Here is a 23,540-nt window from a genome sequence, read left to right as displayed (position 1 = left end):
TTTGCTGAACAGAAGTTCTGCGAGATTCATTCATGTTGTTGCACATATTGGTAGGTAACTCATTCTTTTTTATGGCTACATGGTATCCCATTGTATGACTATACCGCGGTTTATTAATTTTCCTGTTTCTGGACATTTGTGTTGTTTCTGGATGTTGGCTCTTGTGAATAAGGCTTCGATGAACGTTGTGCGATGCACATGTCTTTTGGTGTACTCATTTCTCTTGGGTATATACCTAGGAGTAGGATTGTTGGGTTATAAGCACAGGTTTGGCTTTACTAGCCGTTGCCGAACAGTTTTCTATGGCAGTTTACCGTCTCACCCCCAGCGACGTATGAGAATTTCAGCCGTTCTGCAACCTCAGCAACATTTGGTGTTGTCAGCCTTTTTAATTTTAGCCATACTCGTGGGTGTGCGGCGTTATCCCCTGCTGGTTTTCATTTGCATTTCTCTGAATAATAACGATGTTGCATGCCCTCTTCGCAATTTGGGTATCAGTTTGTTTTTTCCTTGTGAAATGCCTGTTAAAGCGTATGGTAGCTCCTCTGCAAAGATAACTTCCAATGAACCAGGCCTCCTGGTATTTATGCCTTTGTATGGTCCCCTCAGAAACCCCAGTAGCATAGTGGTTAAGTGCTGCAGCTGCTAACCAAAAGGTTGGCAGCTCAAACCCACCAGCTGCTCCTTGGAAACCCTACTGGCAGCTCTACTCTGTCCTGTAGAGTCATAAGAGCCGGAATTGTTTTCATGACAAAGGATTTTTTTTTTCTTTTTCTTTTTAATAGTCCCCTCAGGAGCCCTGGTGGCACAGTGGTAAAGAGCTATAGCTGCTAATCAAAAGGTCGACAGTTTGAATCCAACAGCTGCTCCTTGGAAACCCTATGGGGCAGTTCTACTCTGTTCTGCAGTGTCACTGTGAGTCGGAATTGATTCATGGCAAAGGGTTTGGTTTGAATTTTTGGTTTACTGTCCCCTCCTTCATTGAATCTGGGCTGGGCTGTGACTCTCTTTAACCAATAGAATGCTGTAGAAGTAAGTGACACTGTGCTCGTTTCAGGCCTAAACCTTAAAAAGGCATGGCAGCTTCTGCTTTTGAACTCTTGGGAGTTTTCAGCCACCATGTAAGAAGTCCAGCTACCCTGCTGGAGAGACCATGTAGACTGACCACATGGAGAGGAGAGATTTTAAGATTATATGGAGAAGAAGAGAGGCCCAGTCATTCCAGCATCCCAGTCAGGCTTCCAGATGACTCCATCCCCAGCCACATCTGGGACACAAAGCAAGACCAGCAGAAGAACCACCCAGTGGAGCTCAATCACCCCACAGAAAAATAAGAGATAACAAAAAGGGTTTTTTTGTAAGCCACTAAATTTTGGAGTGGTTTGTTATACAGCAGTAGATAACTGAAACAAAGACTTTTGTTTAAAAAGACCTTTTTAAAAAAAAAAAAATTGAGTTATCTTTTCCAGTGCTTCTGAATGAAGAATTCTTTAAAATAAGAGTTTTTCAACTGCAGACAAGACACATAGCCCCATCAGTCTACTGACTTTCAAACACAGGATTTTTATTAGCTACTTTTCATTTCATTTCATAGCAATGTTAAATTTGATTTACAAAATTCAGCATTCACTCCCATATGTGCCCGTTAGATGCTCCTTAAACCACCTTCCTGCCCCTACAATGCCCAGACTGAACCAATATGCATTCACAGCAAGCATAGCCAAAAAATATCAGAGCAAAGCTAGGCGAGTGTTGGCCCCATTTGTGCTTCAGTTTCCCCGTTTGAATATGTCAGACTTCCTAAAATTTGATCTCAGGGCACATTGGGAAGACAGGTGACATACTAATGACCACTTCTCTAGTTGTGGCAGGTAGAATGTTGTTGTTAGTTGCCATCGAGTGTTGTTAATTGCCACGTGTACAGGCAGAGTAGAACTGCTGTGTAGGGTTTTCAACACTGACCTTTTGGAAGCAGATGCCAGGCCTGTCTTCTGAGGTGCGTCTGGTAAGTTTGAACCACCAACCGTTTGGCTAGTAGGCGAGCGCTAGGAGATTCAGGTAGGTAGAACAATGGACTCCAAAGATGTTCACCCCATAGTCCCCAGAACCTGTGAATATGTTACTTTACATGGCAAAAGGGACTTTGCAGATGTGATTAAGGCTATGGACTTTGAGACAGGGGGATTAGCCTGGATTATCCAGGTGGCCCCAATCTAACCACATAAATCCTTGAAATCGGAGAACCTTTCCTGGTTTTGGTCAGAGAGAAAAATGTGAATATAGAAAAAGGGTCAGACAGAAGCAATGTTGCTTGCTTTGAAGATGGAGGAAGGAAGCCATGAGCCAAGGAATGAGGGCAGTTCTCTAGAAGCTAGAAAAGGCAAGGAAATGGATTCTCTTCTAGAGTCTCCACAGCCCTACCAGCACCTTGATTTCAGCCCAATGAGACCTGTGACAGACTTCCAACCATCAGGACTGTAAGATAATAAAAATTGTGTTGGTTTCAAGCCACTAAGCTTGTGGTAATTTGCTACAGCAGTAATAGAAAACGAATACACTACCTAATCTATAATTTCCTCTTCCACTAATCAAACCAGCAGAGAACTCTGTGTCTGTTCATTGCTTCTTACCCAGAGACATCCCCCATATAATTATTTTATTGACTGTGGTTTAATTATGGAGTCATTGGCAGCACTATAAAAATCAACCCTATGAAACTCTTTGCTGTTTTTGCCATCGTGATGCTGTTGAGGAAACCCTGGTGGCGTAGTGGTTAAGAGCTAGGCCTGTTAATCAAAAGGTTAGCATTCAAACCCAGCAGGCACTCCTTGGAAACCCCCTGGGGCAGTTCTACTCTGAACAATGGGAAGATTTCATTACACCAAAGTGTCCTCTCCATGAGAATCTGCAGGAGAAATTTATTTTCTGTCCTAGCACCTGAAAGACAGAGACTCCTGCTTGGGTTTTCCACTTTGCATTGGCTGCTGGGATGCCTAGAGCAGTGATTCTCAACCAAGGGGCGTCTTGGAGTCGGGAAGCTATCGGAATTATCCGCACAGCTTTTGCAAACTGCACGTGCACACCCTAGAAATTCCAATCTGTCTCCCTAGAGGAAAGTGTTCCCCCCTTCTGAGATCCATTGCTTTGCCAGGCTGCTATGCTACTTACCAAAACCCAAACACCAAACCCATCACCATTGAGTCGCCCTGTAGGACAGAGTAGAACTGCCCCGTAGGGTTTTCGAGGAACAGCTGATGAAGTCAAACTGCCACCCTTTGGGTTAGCAGCCAAACTCTTAAACACTGTGCCACCAGGGTTCCTGCTGTGCTACTTACAGGGTCATATTCTATTCCTCAGGCCTGGTGGCATAGGGAAAAGGTTAAGAATCACTGCCTTAGAGCAGCGATTCTCAAAAATGGTCTGAGCCTCCTGGGGTCCCTAAGACACTTTCAGAGTTCTATGAGGTCAAAACTATTTTCATAATAATAAGCTATTATTTGCTCTTTTCACTCTCATTCTCTCAGGAGTGTACAGTGTAGTCTTCCAGAGGCTACACCACGTGTGATATCACAACAGACTGAACGCCAAAGCAGATAGGGGACTTTAGCTGGCTCCTGTTAAGCCAGACATTAGAGTTTTGCAAGAATGCAAATCAGGGCCACTCTTCTCACTGTTTTTTTTTTTTTTTTTTTTTAATTTTGGAAAACAGATTTATTTTTTATGAAAATGTATTATTTACATTAACATATAACAGGTTTATTATTATTAAATGGGTAAATATTCTTCCTTTCAAATTTCAAATATAGTAAATATTGGTAGAGATAACTCACCTAAGCAAAAGCTCTTTGGATTCTCTGATAATTTTTAAGAGGAAAAAGGTGTCCGGAGACCAAAATGTTTGAGGACTTCTGGCTTAGAGCAAGCATTTTTGGCGAGGGTCTTCACAGCATGCATGTTACACATTACCTATATTGCATCCTCTCCTTTCCTACTCTTATTCTCTTTTGGCCTACTTTCAGTGTCCATTAAATGAATGATTGGTTCTTTATCCTTTGGGAGGCAAATGCCTACAGAAGTGGCAAGATAAATGAGTGCCTACAGAGACTGGGGAAACCCAGGATTGCAGAAAGCCTGAAGCTGTTACCACTTGTGGTGACTGGCTCAAAACTCGGAACACGGAGTTTAACGTGAACACTTGCCTTGGGATCCAGTCAATTAATCGTTGGGTTCCTGTATTCACATTTCCTCCCTGTCTCACTTCTCCTTTCGCCTCACTCTAGATATCCTGGGATTGCACCTCCCAATGAAATGTAAGTATGTAGGCTTTGCCTTGGCCTCTGTTTTCTAGGGAAATTGGACTCAGAGAGTAATATTCCCATTAGCCTATATTATTGGTGAGAAAATAGAAATACATATGTGGATATTTTTTGTGTCACCCCCCATTTCAACTCTCTGCCCTTCTCCACTCTGACTTGTTTCCCCCAGAGACAGACTTTCATGGACCACATCATGGAGTCCCTTGCCCTCTGGCGTCTGGTTGGTTTCAGGCAATGGGAGGACCTGACAGGTGGTCAGAAGGTGGAAGGAGAGTGTGATGGCGACTTTTATTACCCCAGCTTCCTCCCTGCTGGGCCACCGGTTCATAAAGTTTTGCATTCCTCTATTGAAGGAGCCAGCCCTCTCCTACAGCTGCTGCTCTTTCTAGATTCCAGTGACTGCTGCCTCCCTTTGCCCCTTCAGGCCTAGGGGTAGTAAAGGCTCTCCATTGTTGCTAGATTGAGGGTGTTTTACCATCTATATTTTGTTGGTTTCCTTTAAACACACTTCTATACATAATTCCTTTGTTAAACTTTCCTCAGTTCCTCTTTCTCTGGGGCCCCCTACATTTCCTGAATGGCCTCTTACTGATATACACTAAGTGACTTTCCTAAGGTCACACAAAGGGTAAGTGACAGAGCACCTGAGAGTACTCATCCTAACACAGAAAGGGGTGGAGTCTTTTTTGGCCTTTTCAGCCTGCCTAGCCCCCTCCCAGAATCACTATGCCCTGCCCAGCCTGCCAGAATCTTTGATCCTTTTGTTGGGATGAGTTTGAAGTTAAGGAGTCAGGACTAAATCTAAAAGATTAGGTTGTGTCTTAAGTCAATCTCTTTTGAGATATAAAGGAGAGAAGCAAGCAGAGAGACAGGTGGACCTTATACCACCAAGAAATGAGACACAGGAGAATAGCGTGTCCTTTGGATCTGGGGTCCCTGTGCTAAGAAGTTCCTCGATCACGGAAGGGTGATGACAAGGACTTTTCCCCAGAGCTGACAGAGAGAGAAAGCCTTCCCCTGGAGCTGACACCTTGTATTCGGACTGCTAGCCTCCTAGACTGTGAGACATTTATTTTGTTACAGCCATCCACTTGTGGCATTTCTGTTATAGCAGCACTAGATAACTAAGACAGTATCATCATAACACAGAGAGGGATGGAGTCTTTTTTGGCCTTTTCAGGCTGCCCAGCCCCCTCCCAGAATCCCTATGCCCAGCCCAGCTTGCCAGAATCTTTGATCCTTTTGTTGGGATGAGATTGAATTCCCCAGGGCTGCCGTCCCAAACCTGGCCAGCAACTCCAGTAACCAGAGCTGTGTGAGAAGAAAAAGCCAGGCCATGGGGGCAGCCGCACCCCAAACAGAGGTGAGGTCTCAGGTGAGTCATACCAATGAGGGACCACCTCCCTTGTCCCTCACCAAGGACCCAAGACACTGGCCTCCCAGCCCCAGGCTGTCCTCTCCTTCTGCCTTTGCCCACAAGGTTCTCCATCCCTCCCTCCCCCACCCACCAGGTGTCCTAGAGCTGGGACACCTGCTCCCCACCCCCATCCTGGGCCTTCAGAGCTGTGAGATGCTCACGGGGTTCTGGGTGGGGCCTTCAGGCTCCCTACTTCCCCCTTCCACCCCAGGTCCTCTCAGATTCCCAGAGATGGGCTCCAGCCAGGGAGGGTGGGGCTGTTTCTGAGACCATCAGGAGTCACGGGCTGCCTACACAGTGACAGAGCTGTGGCAGGGACCAGACCTCTACCCATCCCCGTGTCTCCAGCTGACTCTAAAGTGCCATGTCCCAGCACCTGCTCGTCCCACTCGTGATCCTCGGTAACCCTGGGGGACAATGGATGACTACAAAGGGCTTAGGTCCTAGCATCTGGGGAGCTGGAAATCAGGACTCCTGGGTTCTGGGTAGGGAGTGGAGTGTCAGAGCGGAGAGGAAAGTGGAGTGTCAGTGGAGGAAGAGGAGTGGGGTCTCAGAAGAGGGAGGGAAGTGGGGTGTCAGGAAGAGAGGAATAGTGTTTCAGAGGAGGGGGCAATGGAGAAGCAGTAAAGCTGAAGGAAAGAAGTCAGAGAGGTCAAAGATTATGTATGGGTTTCCAGTCTCTTTCTGCTTCCTTCTGTCTTCCCAGCCATGGGCCCCACCCCAGGAGCATTCCAGGACCCAGGTAAGACAGCTGGGGAAAGTCCTTGACATAGGCAGAAAAGATAGGAGGGGTAGCATGGATGCTGGCAGGGGGGCTGAAAGGGCAGGAAATTTGGGAAGAGGAAGGTAGGGAGTGGGGGCTAGAGAGCATGAAGGTGGGAGCTGGGCAGTATGTATGGGGTGGAGTGGCTGGGAGTCACAGTGTCTTTCTCTCTTTACCCTTTGGCTCCCAGCTCTCAGCCCCTACCCAAGAAGAACCTGGGTAAGGAAGAGGCCTGGGGGTCTTCATAACACAAAGGAGATTAAGGCTGGCTAGGGAATGAGGGAAGGAGCCCTCGTGGTGCAATGGCTGAGAGAATGGCGGCTAACCCAAAGGTTGATGATTCAAACCCTATTGATCATTTCCTGTAAAGACTGTAAAAAAAACCCTATGGGACGGTTCTACCCTGTCACATATGGCCGCTATGAGTCGGAATCCAGGGCACACAACACTGAGACCATGAGGGAGGCAGAAGTGATCAGAAACCAAGGAGTTCTATCCTAGAAGGTCCTCTTTGGTCTTCATTCAAATGGGAAAACCAAAGCGGAGTGGGGAACAGGGCTTTGCCCAGAGTTGCCTGGGCCCCTTGGGTGGTTGAGGGTGGGCAGTGACTTCCAGGGTTCCCCATTGCAGACTGCGGGCGTCCTGAAACCTCTGCCCGCATCATGGGGGGCTCAGATGCACAACCAGGCACCTGGCCTTGGCAGGTGAGCCTGCATCACAGAGGGGAGCACGTCTGCGGGGGCTCCCTCATAGCTCCCTCTTGGGTCCTCTCCGCTGCCCACTGTTTTGTGGAGTGAGTATTTGCCCTTGTTTGGCCCCTCTCCTGCAAAAGCCAAGCCCATGTCCTCAAAGCTAACTTGGAGACCAGCTGCCGCTCCCTTCCCGCCCCCAAAGTCATAAGCTCCTATGCTTTGCTAGATATCATGGTTCTGAGTGGGGGTGGGGCCGCCATCAGACTCCGTCCTGCCACTCCACATATCCAGGCCTGAATCCCATCTTTCCAATGCTCTCAATCACCACCTCCAAGTCAGATTCGTTACTCTGCCTTTTATGAGCCTATCTCAACCTCTACGCCCCCAGCCCCAAATCCGTACCTGACCCCACCTCCTCATTTGGTTGAGAGCCCTTACCCCTGCGAGGGCCTGCCCCCTCCCTAGGGTTAACCTAACCTCTCCCCGCTCTGCCTTGGCGCAGGAACGGGACGTTGGAGCCTGCGGCCGAATGGTCCGTAGTGCTGGGCGTACATTCCCAGGACGGGCCTTTGGACGGCGCGCATGTCCGCGCAGTGGCCGCCATCCGGGTGCCAGACAACTACAGCAACGTGGAACTGGGCGACGATTTGGCCCTCCTGCGCCTGGCCACACCCGCCAACCTGGGCCCCACCGTGAGGCCCGTCTGCCTGCCGCGCGCCTCGCACCGCTTGGCTCACGGCACCGCTTGCTGGGCCACGGGCTGGGGGGACATCCAGGAGGCGGGTGAGTGGAGCGGGCGGGGCCTCGGGAAGGGCTAGCGGAGAGGCGGGGCCTAGGGAGAGGCCTTCGGACGGGTTAGCAGAGGGGCGGGGCCGAGAGGCTGCGTCCTGAAAGCAGAGCCTCGGAGGGGCGGGACCAGGGGGCAGGCCCCGAGTGGGGCCTCGGAGCTGCCAGTAAATCCTGCAGCTCTCTCCAGCTGTCTTCATCCCCGAAACCGAAAACCAAACCCGTTGCCGTGGAGTCGATTCCGACTCAGAGCGACCCTATTGGACAGAGTAGAACTGTCCCATAGGGTTTCCAAAGAGCGTCTGGTGGATTTGAACTGCCCACCTTTTGGTTAGCCCTGTAGCGCTAAACCACTAAACCACCAGGGTTTCTTCCTCCTCCCGAGGGATTCTCAAACCAAGGTTTCTGAGTTATCCCCCTCCCCCCCCCACACTCCCTCCTCAACCTTCCCTTCCTTCCAGGTTTTTCCTTCCAGAATTTATGGTCCCACTAGGGTTGCCATCCCAGCTCTGCTATTTCAGAGGAAGGAAGCATTTACTCTCAGTCCGTTTCCTCCTCAGTAAAATGAAGAAAATATTAGTAACCACTTCATAGGATTATTGGGTGGATTAAATGAGAAAATCCGTTTAAAGCTTATAGCGGTGCCTGGCATTTGGTTGTTGTTCCGTGCAGCCAAAAGGATTCCCGCTCATAGCTACCCTATGGACAACAGAAGAAACACAGCTCGGTCCTGCACCATCCTCACAATCCTTGTTTTGCTTGAGACCATTGTTGAGGCCACTGTGTCAATGCATTTCCTCCGGGGTCTTCCTCTTTTCAATCTCTGTCTACTTTACCAAGCATGATGCCCTTCTCCACGGACTGGTCCCTCCTGATACCATGTCCAAAGTCTGTGAGGCAAAATTTCAACATCCTTGCTTCTGAGGAACATTCTGGCCATACTTCTTCCAAGAAAGATTTGTTTGTACTTCTGGCAGCCCATGGTATATTCAATATTCTTTGTCAACACCTGGCATAGCAGTTATTAATGTATTTTAGATATTACCTTAGGTAGTTGTAAAAATGGCATGCGGGGGTGCATTTGACCCCATCTAACTTCACAAGGGGAAAGGAGAATCAAGATCAACAGCCCAAGGCTGATTCCTATAAGTTGAAGGTCAGACATGCCTCCTCCCTCCACCATCTTTACCGTTCTGGCACCAACAGTCTCTCCCACAGCACTCTCTACTTCTCTGCCGGGTTCGATAATTCACTGCAATGGCCAAGCATAACTTATAGACAATACTCACAATTACGGGGTTTATTAGGGAAGTAACAGGTTACAATTCAGGTTCAGGAACACTTAGGACACAGTTCTTCCATCAGGACAGCCTCTTCTCAGCGGTGCCAGCAGGCAAACTTCTCTCTGGCTCCTCGGCCTCTGCCCTGCTCCAACAAGTGTTACAACGCTCTTTTAGTTCTGCCGATACGTGCCCTGAGGCACCCCACTCTACCAGCAAGCCTCAGCCTGAGGCCCTCAGCTCTAGGTTGGCAAACCCCGCTCCACCAAGTCCCAGAGGCACCCTACTCCTCCAGCAAGCTTCCTGCCTGAAAGCATTAAACTTTCTCCTCTGTGGGCCGGGAAGCCCACTATACCATCTCCTGCCAGTCTCTCCTGCCACCATTTCTTTGGCACCACTTCTCGGTATCTTCAGCGTTACTACTCTCTCTCTTTTTATTTCCTGGTTCCAGGAGCTTCTCAGTGCAGGGATCTCGGGTCCAAAGGACATGCTCCTTTCTTGGCTCTTCTTCCTGGGTGGTGGTGGTATCCTCTCCTTCCCGTCTCTGGGTTGGCTCACTTTAACCCTAGCAGAATGGCAAAACTGACCAATCTTCTCATTAGGGTTCCATATCTCATTTGCACAGCCCCACCCAGTCCTTTGGTGGCAGTTACAAAGACTATGGCTAACCAAAAAAACCCCAAAAAACAAAAAACGAACCCGTTGCTGTTGAGTCGAGCCTGACTCATAGTGACCCTACAGGACAGAGTAGAGTAGAACAGCCCACAGGGTTTCCAAGGAGTGGCTGGTGGATTTGAACTGCCGACTTTTTGGTTAACAGCTGAGCTCTTAATCACTGCATCACCAGGACTCCAAGATTATGGCTAGAAGCAATTCATTGCACCACAGTAATCAATGTTAAAATACTGAAGCCCAGTACTCGGCACGTAGTAAGTGTTCAGCAAATGTCAGTTTCTGCCCTCCTTGCCTCTCCTCCCTTCTTCCTACCCTATCCTCCCCCCAGTCACATCTCTATGCCCCCATCTTCTGTCTTCTTTCTACTCAATCACATTCATTCAGTTGTTTATTCAGGCGTCCTTTTGTTCAATTCAACAGATACTTCTGGAGCACCTTTTATGTGCCAGGCACTGTGCTAAGTATCCGAGATACATCAGTGAAGTTAACAAATAAACATCTCTGCCTTCTCAGAGCTTACATTCTAGTAGGAAGACAATTTCAATAAATAAGCAAACACTTATGTTAGAAGATGTGGGGAGGAAATAGACCACAATCCCCCACTTTGCCATTCCTCATCATCCAATGCTATGTTTCCATATTAGCAAGGCCCCCATAATGATTCCACATTGGCTGCGACCAGACCTGTGCCAATGCTGGGCTTTGGGGAGGGTGCTTCAGGAGAAGCTGCCACAGGCTCTGCCTACAGGGATCTCAGGCCTCATCAGGGCAGGAGGTGACAAGGAAGGGTCATTGTGAGCACCTGGAAAGTCTGTGATGGGCCAAGCCACACTGACAATGCGCATCCAGAGCAGGAGATTTCTGGAGAGGTTTTGTGAAGACAGGACATCAGCTGGCCTTGCAGAAAGGTGGGGGAGATGGAGGCCATCCTGGGGACCCAGGTGGGGCATATTAGATGAAGAAGTGCCAGTCTGTCTAGCTGGAGTGGAGACAGAGGGAGCAGAGGCTGCAAAAGGTGCTAAGGCTTGACTACAAAAGCCTTAAGGTTAGAGTGAGGGCCAGAGGACCCTACCAGGCCCAGGGATCCCCGGGCAATCCTCAAACCTCCCTGGTTGGCCCCCCGAGTACAGTCTCAGCCACCACCTGAGCTCGTGGGATTCTGAGTGGGAAGGTCAGGAGACTTCCCCACACTTTCCCCCACCCCTTTCTAGATCCTGAGACTTCATTTTCTTCAAAAGCAGGATCACTGATCTCAGGGAAGGGCTGAGGCCCCAGGTTTAGACAATGGGATTCATTTATTAAGGTAAAATCATAGCTGAGCTTTAGGAACATCCCTTCGGCAGCAACAGGTGAAGGGTGTACTGGGGGGGAGATAGGTGAGGTGGATGGGGCATCATTCAGGCCCAAGGTTATGCCACCTAAACTAGGGCAGTCGCAATGGGAATGCTAAGAAAGCACAAATGACAAGATTTCAGGACTTGGGAACTGATCAGGGAGGGGAAGTTGGGAGAAGGGTCAGAGATGATGCCCAGATCCCATGTTTGTCAACTTGGTACAGGGCCACATCTAAGCTATATGACATCTTTGTGAAAAAGGTGCCCTCTCTGGACCAATGCAACCCCATGTCGGGGCTCTAGGCTTGGTGATTTCTGAACCCATACTTGTATTTTCTTGGCTGGAGCCTTTATGCAGTATACAACCTGCACAACCATCCATGAAAGCTCTCACGTGGTGCTTGACGCACCCATTCTTGAAATGAAGACATAGCTAGAAGGACAGATAGAGGCAGGAGGAGACGATGGTTTTGGACGTGGTGGGCTGAAGTGTCCAGGAGGCAGCTGGAGGGAACAAAGCCGAGCCTGGGGAGCTGAGGTCTCCATCTCTGCCTCACAGTCTCTGCTCTCTGATTCTGCCCCCAGATCCTCTGCCTCTGCCCTGGACGCTACAGGAAGTGGAGTTAAGGCTGCTGGGACACACTGCTTGTCAGTGTCTCTACAACCGACCTGGCCCCTTCAACCTCACCTTTCAGCTATTGCCAGGGATGCTGTGTGCTGGCTACCCAGAGGGCCGCAGAGACACCTGCCAGGTGAGGGGAGTCCCTGAGCCTACCAGGCAGGACCAGGCAGAGCCCTAACCAATGGAAAGCACTGTGAGGAACAGACAAAATCCCATCTCTCGTCCCTCTGGGTCTTATCTGCGAAAAGAGGGCAAGAGTGCCAATGGGTGGGACTGATGTGAGAATGATAAATGCACAAAACCTGAGGCTCAACAAGTGGGGGTAGTATAATGCAGATTCAGGACTGGAATGACTTCTAGTTAGAAGCCCAGTACCATCACTTATTAATTGTGTGACCTTGGCCAAGTTACTTTACCTCCCTGAGCCCAAATTTCCTCATCTGAAAGCTGGAGATAATAATGTTATCCATCTCATATGGCTGTTAGGAGGATCAAATCAACCAAACTCGTAAAAGCACTTACAACAGTCCTGGTCCTTAATAAGAGTTAAATATATATTAGCTATTAATCAAATTAATAGCAATGATAATATGCCATATCCCAGCTCTGAGCACAGCACTTGTTATTTAGTAGATGCTCAACAATTGGTTGTTGAAAAGCAAATTAATTCTTCACGGAGGGGAATTTTTCAAATCACCAGCTGAAGGCCAAAACATAGTATATTTTAATCATTTTGCCCAGAAACTTTCTGCAAATGAAATATATTTTTAGGGCACTCAAGCATGCATGGTGGTAGTGAGGAGTCAAGCTAGATATAGTCTTCAGGGTTCCTCCCAATTCTGAGGTCCTAGGATCTCTGGACACATTCTGCTGCTTTCTTAAACGAGGTTACAAATTCCTCTAGACAAGCGCCGTCCAAAAGAACTTTCTGTGATGATGGAAATGTTCTCTATATCAGCACTATCCAGTTCAGTAGCCACATCTAGCTACTGAACATTTGAAATGTGGCTACTGTGACTGAGGAACTGAATTTTTTATTTAAATTTAATTAACTTAAATTTAAATAGCCATATTCAACAGGACAGGTGTAAAAGCTCCTGAGCCTTCTTTGTGACCCTTCTCACAGCCTGACCTAGTTTATAGAGATGCCTTAGGGACAGTGCCCCAGTATTAAATGGCCTCAGAACCATTGTTTCAGTGTCTGTTCATTGTAGTTCTGTCTCCTTCCTTGCTTTTAAACTGTCCCTTCTTGCCACTTTTAGCTTGCCTATTTCTAACAGCCTCCCTCTCCTGAATGCCATCATTTCTGATTTACTCTATAAACTGGATGAACTTAGAAACCAAAACACCGTGTTTGTTTGAACTATTTGTTGAACAAGAACCATTTGGTTCTGAGAGACCTGCTCCCTTGCATGACCTTTAATGCATGAGCTTGGTGCTGCTGGCTTTGGCTGCGTGTCAGCCTTTCTATTTTACAAGGCTTTCTTCTGTGTAGAGCTGTAGGGAATATTGAGGAAAAGGCACATCAAAGGAAAGTTTCCAGGTAGGCTCTCCAAGTTACATGGCTGATCCATGGGCCATGGGGCCGCAGAAGAAAGGTGCTATATGTTGGGCCAACAAGAGGTGAAGAGCCCTTGTAAGGAGGCCCCGTTACAAGCTGGTGTGGGTCCCTGGGCTTATCCTCCTGACACTGAGTCGTCTATCATCAGGGTGATTCTGGGGGGCCCCTGGTCTGTGAGGAAGGTGGACGCTGGTTCCAGGTGGGAGTCACCAGCTTTGGCCTTGGCTGTGGACGGAGGAACCGACCAGGAGTCTTCACTGCTGTGGCTCCCTATGAGGCATGGATCCGGGAACAGGTGATGGGCTCAGAGCCTGGGCCTGCCTTCCCTGCCCAGCCCCAGGGGCCCCAGTCAGGTCCCCGGGAGCCCACAGAAGAGAACTGCACCATCGCTCTGCCAGGTGAGGGGGCAGGATCCCTGAATGTGCACTGGAGATGGGAGATTTGAGTTGGTGTGCAGCCTGCTGGGTGTAAGCCTAGAGGCAGGAGGCTCCTGACCCAGACTTCTCACCCCTCAGAGTGCGGGAAGGCCCCGCGGCCAGGGGCCTGGCCCTGGGAGGCCCAAGTGATGGTGCCCGGTTCCACACCTTGCCATGGGGCGCTGGTTTCTGAGATCTGGGTCTTGGCACCTGCTAGCTGCTTTCTAGAGTGAGTGAGAACTTCCCCCAAAGGCCTGAGACATCACCTACCCGCCCGAACCCTTCCCCTGGGGGTGCGGAGTCCCAGCTGGAGACGCAGGATCCAGCCAGGAAAGAGGGGTCCTAGTCTAGCAGTGGAGGGGAGGCGGGTAGTGCAAGTTCAATCCAGGATGTGGAGCCTGAGTGCGCAGTACACGCGAGGGGGGTTTGGAAGGGGTGTGGGGTGCAGCATGGGATGGAGAATGCTAGCCTGGAAATATGGAGTCTAAGCCTGGGATGCGGGCTTCCAGCCCATGTGCGGGATGCCTCCCCATCCCGCAGCCCCATCAACTCCGACAGCCCGCCCCACGACCTCGACGCTTGGCGCGTGCTGCTGCCCTCGCGCTCGCGCCCGGAGCGGGTAGCGCGCCTCGTGCCTCATGAGAATGCCTCGTGGGACGACGGCTCAGACCTAGCGCTGCTGCAGCTGCGCGCGCCCGTGAACATAAGCGCGGCCCCGCGGCCCGTGTGCCTACCCCATCCGGAACACTATTTCCTGCCTGGGAGCCGCTGCCGCCTGGCTCGCTGGGGCCGCGGGGGTGAGCGGGGGACCCGCGCGGAGCGGGCGGGGACGGGGGCGCGGGGGAGACTGGCTCAGCACCGGTCCCCTCCACCACCCACCAGATCCCGCACCTGGCCCCAGCGCGCTGCTGGAGGCGGAGCTGTTGAGCGGCTGGTGGTGTCACTGCCTCTACGGCGGCCAGGGGGCGTCAGTGCCGCCGCCGGGAGACCCGCCGCACGCGCTCTGCCCCGCCTACCAGGAGGAGGAGGAGGCGGGCCGCTGTTGGGTGAGCGGCTAGAGTGGAACCTGTCCAAGGCGGTCTGAATAGGACCTTGCGATTGGCTGAGCGAGCCGGGGGCGGGGCCTGTGAGGCTGAACGCTCCAGAGGCGGGGACGGAGCGGAGGTGGAACCGGCGGGGGATGGGCGGGACTGGAGGACGGGAGGGGGGAAGGGGGCGGAGCGGCTCCTGAGCAGGTGTTGGGTTTCCGCACTACCCCTGGGTTTAAAGGGGAGGCTTAGAATCCTGAAGGTGAAGGCTGAACTCTTATTATATACAGGTTAGTGTCAGAGCCTGGCTTGGAGGAGGTGGAAATCGTTATGGCCAAGTACAGGAGAGTCTAGAGTGCGGGAAATCCAAAGCCAAAGCCAAACCCACTGCGGTTGAGTCGGTTCCGACTGACAGAGCCCTGTAGCACAGCGTAAAACTGCCCTATAGGATTTCCAAGGCTGTAAATCTTTATGGAAGCAGACTGCCACATCTTTCTCCCCCGGAGCGGCTAGTGGATTCAACGCCCCCCCGCCCCCCGCCTGAACCACCGTGCCACCAGGGCTCCAGAAAAGTCCCCAGGAGCTCTGCTATCCTTTATCAGTAGCTTGTTCACACACACGCTCCTAACACACTCTCTTGCTGCAGAACGATTCTCGCTGGAGCCTTCTGTGCCGGGAGGCAGGTACCTGGTTCCTGGCTGGGATCAGAGACCCCTCGAGTGGCTGCCTACGTCCCCGAGATTTCTCCCCTCTGCAGCCCCACGGCCCATGGATCACCCATGTGACTCGGGGAGCCTACCTGGAGGACCAGCTGGTCTGGGACTGGGGCCCCGAGGGGAAGGAGACAGAGACACAGACTTGTCCCCCGCACACAGAGCATGGTGGTGAGGAAAGAGGCACAGGGGTCTATGAAGAGCCCAGAAAACCATGACAGTGGGAGGCTCAGGGTTTCCTGAGGGATTTCAGATCCATGGCAGGGGCCTCAGGGGTCAGCCGTAGGGCCCTTACTAAACTGGCCACCTCCTCTCCCTAGCCTGTGGCCTTCGGCCAGAGACTTCTCGGATGGGAGTCCTATGGCCCTGGCTGGCAGAGGTGCATGTGGCTGGTGATCGAGTCTGCACTGGCATTCTCGTGGCCCCACGCTGGGTCCTGGCAGCCACTCACTGTGTCCTCAGGTGAGCCTCACCCATCTCCTGGGCAAGAGGCTGGAGAGAAATTTTTGGGGGTGGGCCAAAGTACTCTTAAAACAGTGGGGTATTCTCCCTTTGGACTCTTACAGCATAGGGGAAATCACTGCAAGGTGTTTTAAAACAGAGGAGAGATTTGGGAGGAGGAATAATGGAGGAGTTCGTGGAATGACTCAGAGATTCATTCCACCCTTTACTGTGGGCTGGGAAGGACTTTACCAAAAATGTAGGGAGCAGGAGGTGACACAGCCTTGGCCTTGTTCCAACAGACTGGGCTCTACAATGGTGCCCTATATCCAAGTGTACCTGGGCCGGGCAGGGGCCAGCCCCCTCCCACAGGGCCACCAGGTGTCCCGCCTGGTCATCAGCATCCGCCTGCCCCGGCACCTGGGACTCCGGCCCCCTCTGGCCCTCCTGGAACTGAGCTCCCGGGTAGAGCCCTCCCCATCAGCTCTGCCCATCTGCCTCCACTCAGGGGGTATCCCTCTGGGGGCCAGCTGCTGGGTGCTGGGCTGGAAGGACCCCCAGGACCGAGGTGAGAGGAGGGGACAGGGACCAGAGCCCTGGATTCTGGAGAGGTGAGGGTGATTGGAGGCCAGAACCCCTGAAACAACCTTCTTTCCTCTTTCTAGTCCCTGTGGCTGCTGCTGTCTCCATCCTGACACCACGACTCTGTCACTGCCTCTATCAGGGCATTCTGCCTCCCGAGACTTTCTGTGTCCTGTATGCAGAGGGGCAAGAGGACAGGTGTGAGGTACCAGGGCCTGCGCATCCTGGTTCAGGGAGGGGAAAGGCAGTGTTGGGCAGTTGGTCTCTAGAGAGAGACCAGGATTGGAATTTTTGGGTGCTGGGCCCCAAATAGGAAGAAGCAGTGCTTTGTGGTTGGACCCTGGAGAAAACAGGGGTTAGGAAATCTAAAGATGGAGGAGACAAGTGGTACATTATGGCTGGACCCTAAAAGGAGGTACAGAGGACCAGGACAAAGTGTAACAGACCTCTTTGGCCTGGACTCTGACTCTGCAGGTAACCTCTGCACCCCCACTCCTCTGCCAGACGGAAGGAGGCTCCTGGGTCCTTGTGGGCATGGCTGTTCGAGGGAGCCAGGAACTGTTTGCTGCCATTGGCCCTGAAGAGACCTGGATCTCCCAGACAGTGGGGGAGGCCCACTTCCTGCCCCCCAGTGGCTCCCCTAACTGGCCCCCTGAGGGCAGTGACCTCTGTCCTCCAGACATGGCGAGGGCCTCAGGCTCCCCTAAGGCTGCTTTGTTCCTGCTGCTGCTGACCCCTCTGATCCAGAGCTGATTGGCCTGGGTCCTTGCGTCACTACTCTTTTTACCCCCTCTCCTTGCCCCCAGCCCTTCTCTGGAATGTGGCCCAACCTGGAGAGCACCCGCTCACCACCCCACTCACCTAGTCAGCTTCAGATAATTGGGCCTTGGTGCCTGGCTATTTTGGGCCCAGGAATTCTTGGGGGTGGCAGAAGGAGTAACAATAAAGATGTAAACATTGACACGTGGTTGTGGCATCTCTGAGGGCAAGTTGAAAGGTCCAGAGCACCCAGGGCTAGGGGAAGGCCCAAGGAATTGGCCCCGCCCTCCCGGGGCCCCACTGTGAGTCAGGCCTTAAGCTCCCAGGAAATGTGTCCCTGATAATGTGGCAGCAGTCCCTCATTCCTGCCCCAGGAGGGGGAAGTTAGGCAGCCAGCTGGGTGTGTGTCATCTCCCAGTGGAACCAGCATCCACGGCATCCTCTGGGTACCTCAGTGCTAGCTTGGATCCTGCTGCCCTCCCCCCCAAAGCAGGAAGAATAGGGGTTTCTGGAGTCTGGGAATCCAGAGTCCACTGCCATGTCCTGTACCCACAGGGAAACCCCCCCCACCAAGTACACCCTCATGAGTGATCCCTCAAATGTATACCCGTTGTCCGCCGGAAACACATGATACTTTGTACCCTCCAAGAGCCCCGTGCCCAGTACCCCAGGACTGGGGCCCCATCAGATGGGCCTTGTGTGCACATCCCACTGCCTGATCCACTGCTTACCCATGCACCTCCCCACAGCAGTTCAACCAATATTCTCTGCCAACTACTGGCACAATTGGGTCCAATACATAGGCCCAGAAAGTGCTCCTGATCTAGTGAGGAACAGATATATGAGTATCCCCGGCCAGGGGTCAGGAAAGGCGTCATGGTGGTGGTGTTAGAGCACAGAAAGAGGGCAACATCTTTTCATCACATCTTTAGGTCTCAGCCCTAAAGGCACTTCCCTGAGGGTCTTTCATGATGCCGGCCAGGGTCCAGCACCTGTGAATTTCCTCCCAAAACCCCCCGTTCTTGTCCAGTTTTAATTCATAATCTATAATTATTTGTGTGATTATTTGCTTCAAGTCTGTAGCTCCTGCTTCACCTTGAGTTCAGGGAGGGGCAGGAACGGTGTCTATTTTGTTCCCTAGGCCTAGAACATAGTAGGCACTCAGTACATATTTGTGGGATGATTGGCACTGCCAGACATGCTCACCTTGACGTCGACGAGGCTGAAGGCGTTACAGAAAGGGCCTGAAATGGCGCTGGCCTGGGCCAACCCCCATGTCCTGGGCTCAGATACTGATACCAGGCCTAAGGAGCAGCTGTGGCCCTTCCATAAATGAAGGCTGGGCCAGGCCCTGCAGGGCACAACTGGTCTGGGAGACCAGGGCAACCTGGGGGACTTGGGGGTGATGACAGTTGGGTCGAACACCATCGAACTTTCCAATCCTGCCTGGGAATGAACACCTGGGAGTGTTCCAGGCATGCAGCACCCCGCCCCCACCCCCACACACACAAAATAAGAGTGGCAGCAGAAAGCAGAAAGGGCTGAGCAGGGAGGGCGGGGCCAGGGGAGGGGCGGACAGGTAGGTGCCTTCCCCCTAGGAGCTGCCACTCCTGGGAAGTGTCTTCCTGCCCAGGCTGTGCCAGAGACTGTCCTCACTGCTGACTTCTGAGATCCAGGGCGTCTCCCTTGGTGTCTGGTCCCTGCCTTCAAGGCCAGCCTCAGACCTTAGGTCCCTTCCCTGGTGTCTCTCCCAGGGCCTTTGTCCTGGGCCATGGCCCGGAGAGGTCTCGGGTCTGGGCGGCTGAAGGCCATGGCCATTCTGCTCTTGCTTGGACTATTCCCATCCGGGATGGGTGAGTATGTATCCGGAGGGGCGGGGGAGGGCTGTGAGCTGTGGGGAAGGGGAAATGCGCAATGTGCGAGGGCAGGGGGAAGGGGAAGGGGTGGAGTGGACATGACCTTTTTCTAGGGTACATTACTCCTGCTGGGTTCAAGAACCCCTGGCTTCAGCCTCCCCAGCTCTCGGCCTTGGCCCCCTGGAAGAAGGGGCCGGTCCTCTGGGGAAGAGCAGCTGCTAAGGGGTTTGGGAATTTGGGGTTTCCTGCTTACCGCTCCCTTCTATTTGTCTCCCCTAGGCCCAAAGGGCTGAAGGAGAGGCTTGCAGGAGGAATGGGGGAGGGGCGGAAGGAGGGGACACGGATTCCGATTTCGCTGGTTTAACACCTGACCCTCTGCTAGGTAGTCTTACCCACCCACATTCTCTCATTGAAATTGCCCAGTAACTCTGTGAGGGAGTTATAGTCTTCCTTTTATAGACACAGCAGAACTGCCCCAAAGGGTTTCCAAAGCTGTAAATCTCTACTGAAGCTCCTTCATGAACTTTGTACCTGTTATTCTTCACTTAAGGCATAAATGACATCACCAGTATGTTCTTTTCTTTTCCTTTATTTGTTCTCCACAAAACTATAAAGAGCCAGAACTCTAACCCAAAAACTAAAGGTGCCCTGCTGGCACAGTGGTTAAGCACTTGGCTGCTAACCAAACGGTTTGCTGTTCGAACCCACCATCCCCTCCACAGAAGAAAGATGTGGCAGTCTGCTTGTGTAAAGATTATAGCCTTGGAAACTCTATGGGGCAGTTCTGCTCTATCCTACAGGGATGCCATGAGTCAGAATCAACTCAATGTCAATGTGTTTGGTTTGGGTTTTGCTTTTATGGGCAAGGTGTGGAGAAGTGACTCGCCCAAGGGCACATAACCAGTAAGTGATATAGCTGGGATTTGAACTCAGGTCTGACTCAAAAGGTGGGGCCCTCAAGGTCATTTTGATGAGAATAAGCCAAGAGTCTCCTTTTGTTAAAGGCACACCACCTGGCTCCGGAGTCAGACAAGTTTCCAATCCTGGCTTTGTCGCTTTCTATGTGCCATTGACCAAACCCCTTCACCTTTCTAAGCTTCAGTTCCTCCCCCTAAAATGGGTTCTATCTCCTGGGGCTGTAGTTGAGTATTCGATGAGATAAAGTAAGTGAAAGCCCCTTCAGGGCCTGGCACTGCTGTGAACACTCACTAAATAGTAGCTATTGTCATCATGAGGAAGAGGAGGAGTCTGGCTGGGCAGTATCCTCTGCTCCTTGGCAGGTGACTTTGTGAAAGGCAGATAGGCCCTACTCTAAACATTGGCCTCTGCAGGGCTGGGGCTGTCCTGGAACCTTGCCCTCTGAACATTCACACCATAGGTGCCCGGTTCATCTGTGTCTGAACAAATGTTCCACATACATCCGCGACTCCATCTGTGTGCCCAGGCCCATACTGGGCACTGGGGACATGGAGATCTGATTTGGTCCCTGCCCCTAGAAACACCCAGGTTGATGTGGTTGAAGCAGATGCAGTCATAGACACTAAAGCATTTGCGTGATTGGGCAGCATTAGAAGGAAGCACAGGGGTCTTGGGAGCTCAGAGGCAACACCTAACTCAGCCAGCAGAGTCAGGGCAGGCTTTCGAGAGGCTGGCATTTGAATAGAGTCTCTACAGGTAAATAGAGTGCCAGGCAGAGGCAGGAAGGCTAGAGGTTTTCTAAGCAGAATGATCTAGATAAGCAAAGGTCCAGAGGTGAACAAATGTGTGGCCCGATGTGTGAGATAGGAAGTGTCCAGAAGGATGGTCAGAGTAGACCGCAATGTCATGGAGGCTCTGGAATGTCTCTTAAGGGTAGTATGGTGCCATAGATGTACTTAAGCAGGGGAGTGACCTGGTCAGATCTGTGGTTTAAGAAGTCTTCAGGCTTGTTAGGAGTGGAGTGGATAGACAACAGAAAGACCTGAGAAGGATGATGGCAAGGGGGCAGAACTAACCATGCCTGTAGAGTTGTGGGATGGGGACAATGGGGTGGTTAGCTTCTGTGCACTGGCTCTCCAAATCCAATCTAATCTCTGTCAGGACTAGCAGGGCTAAGTGCCTGACCCCTTCCCTTTCTCCCTGGGCAGCCTCCTGTGGCACAGCCCCCCAAGCACGCATCACGGGTGGAAGCAGTGCAGCCCTTGGTCAGTGGCCCTGGCAGGTCAGCATCACCTACGATGGCAACCACGTGTGTGGCGGTTCTCTCATGTCTAACCAGTGGGTGCTGTCAGCTGCTCACTGCTTCCCCAGGTACCAGGTGGGGGGAGGGGGAAGGCATGCAAGTCAAAAGTGGGCTGGAGGTCAAAAATCAGGAGTCAGTCTAGGTCAAAGGTTGGGATTCTTGGGTTGGGTCTGGGGGTATCAATAAAGTCCAAAAGAATCAGTCAGAAGTTTAGAAGCTGAGGGGTCAGAGATCACAGGATAAATCTAGGATGCAATTTAGGGCCTAAAAGGTCCTCTGTCCAGGATCAGAATCTGGGGCTGGGTGCCACAGGGATCAGGAAAACAAGAGAGATCTCCTGAGTCCCAGTCATTGCCCCTCTGCCTCCAGTGAGCACAGCAAGGATGACTATGAGGTAAAGTTGGGCGCCCACCAGCTGGACACCTACACCCCTGAGACTGAGGTCCGCACCGTGGACCAGATCATCACCCACAACAGCTATCGTGAGGAAGGCTCCCAGGGTGACATTGCACTCATCCACCTCAGTCAACCCGTCACCTTCTCTCACTACATCCAGCCCATCTGCCTCCCCGCCGCCAACGCCTCCTTCCCCAATGGCTTCCTCTGTACAGTCACTGGATGGGGCCATACGGCCCCCTCAGGTGAGGGGGGAGCACTGGACGCCTAGAGGCATGGAGGGCACCCTGACTCAGGGCAGAAGGTCTTGTATAAGCATCTTTTGCTCCCACAGTGAGCCTGCCGGTCCCCAGGCCACTTCAACAACTTAAGGTGCCACTGATCAGTCGTGAGACATGTAACTGCCTGTACAACATCAACGCCAACCCTGAGGAGCCCCATTTTATCCAGGAGGACATGGTGTGTGCTGGCTATGTGGAAGGGGGCAAGGATGCCTGCCAGGTAAATGGAGGGGCCCAGGGGAGCAGATAAGAGAAGTGCATCTTGGGAGATGAGGGCTGGCATAGAAGATTGGAGGCCTGCATCTGACAGCTGTTGTTTGGCTTCTCTCCTCAGGGTGACTCTGGGGGCCCACTCTCCTGCCCTGTGGGGGGCCTCTGGTACCTAACAGGCATTGTGAGCTGGGGTGATGCCTGTGGGGCCCCCAACAGGCCTGGTGTATACACTCTGACCTCCAGCTATACCTCCTGGATCCAACAGTATGTGGCAGACCTCCAGCCCCATGTGGTACCCCAAACCGAAGAGTCCCAGCCTGACAGCCACCTCTGCGGGCAGCATTCGGGCTACAACTCTGCCCCAGGTCAGGGCTTGCTGGGGCCCATCCTTCTGCTGCCACTGGGCCTGACCCTGGGCCTCCTCTGTCCGTGTTGGGAACACTGAGCTGCTCACTTCAGCTGACACTGTTGGGAGCCGACCTTGTTTCCAGAACTGACATACAATACCAAGAGACAGACACCTGCCCCCAGGAATGGACCTGACATTACACTGATACCCTTTGGGCCCAAGGCCTGACCTGAGGCACTCCTTCCTCCTAGGACCCTGTGGGAGGCCAGGGAACCATCCTGACCTTTGAACCTACTCTTCTGAGTTCGTTCTTTGGGACTACAACTCAGTCTGAGTTTTACTGCCTGTGGTATTGGCTGGAACCTCTGGCCCCTCCAGCTAGCTGCCCACTTGCTTATCCACAAACCTGTTGGTTGGGCTCCTATGGAGCCCCCAAGGATCCTTATCTATGAAAATGGCCCCTGGCTCCCCACTTTGTTTCTAGAAGACTGGGCAGCTGCCCAGCTCATGCTGCTGAAGGGTTGGCTCCAGTGCCTCCACGTGTCCTGCCTGATGAGCCCCATCACTTCAGCTGCTTGCCACCTTCAGGGCCTCGGCTGCCCAATTTGTTTTCAAGGACAGGAAAGGTGCCAGTCTTGCCCACCCATGGGCTTCCATACCCCCTCCCCCACCTAAAGCCCTAACTCCTGGACTCCGGAGGACTGAGCCCCCCTCGGAACTGGGTTGGGGCTTGGATCTGGGGAAGAGGGGTTAAAAGGAGCAAGGAGTAAAATGTTCTAAGCACAACTGGCTGTGTGTGTGAGCTGAAATAAATCAGAACATGAGCTCTTGGCCTTACC

The 23,540-nt window shown here is 52.1% G+C and overlaps 2 protein-coding genes across 2 annotated transcripts; both read left to right on the top strand.

The window, feature by feature from the left end:
• Positions 1-7,682: 7,682 nt before the first annotated feature.
• Positions 7,683-17,582, top strand: LOC126087519 (polyserase-2-like; the record flags this gene model as incomplete). Its single annotated transcript, XM_049905049.1, has 11 exons — positions 7,683-7,971; positions 11,849-12,015; positions 13,595-13,844; positions 13,962-14,091; positions 14,403-14,659; positions 14,745-14,908; positions 15,537-15,774; positions 15,924-16,065; positions 16,347-16,612; positions 16,710-16,831; positions 17,101-17,582. Coding segments are annotated over 11 exons (2,304 nt in total), but the record flags the coding sequence as incomplete, so codon positions are not given.
• A 1,416-nt stretch (positions 17,583-18,998) lies between these two features.
• Positions 18,999-23,535, top strand: PRSS8 (serine protease 8). Its single transcript, XM_049904516.1, has 5 exons — positions 18,999-19,238; positions 21,368-21,530; positions 21,832-22,103; positions 22,193-22,359; positions 22,474-23,535. Exons 1-5 carry the CDS (start codon positions 19,157-19,159, stop codon positions 22,795-22,797), a joined length of 1,008 nt encoding a protein of 335 aa, XP_049760473.1. The 5' UTR covers positions 18,999-19,156; the 3' UTR covers positions 22,798-23,535.
• The last annotated feature ends 5 nt before the right edge of the window (positions 23,536-23,540 follow it).

Source organism: Elephas maximus, chromosome 12 (assembly GCF_024166365.1).
Source record: "Elephas maximus indicus isolate mEleMax1 chromosome 12, mEleMax1 primary haplotype, whole genome shotgun sequence".
NCBI classification, from domain to species: Eukaryota; Metazoa; Chordata; class Mammalia; order Proboscidea; family Elephantidae; genus Elephas; species Elephas maximus.
This window is presented reverse-complemented; position numbering and strand designations above follow the sequence as displayed.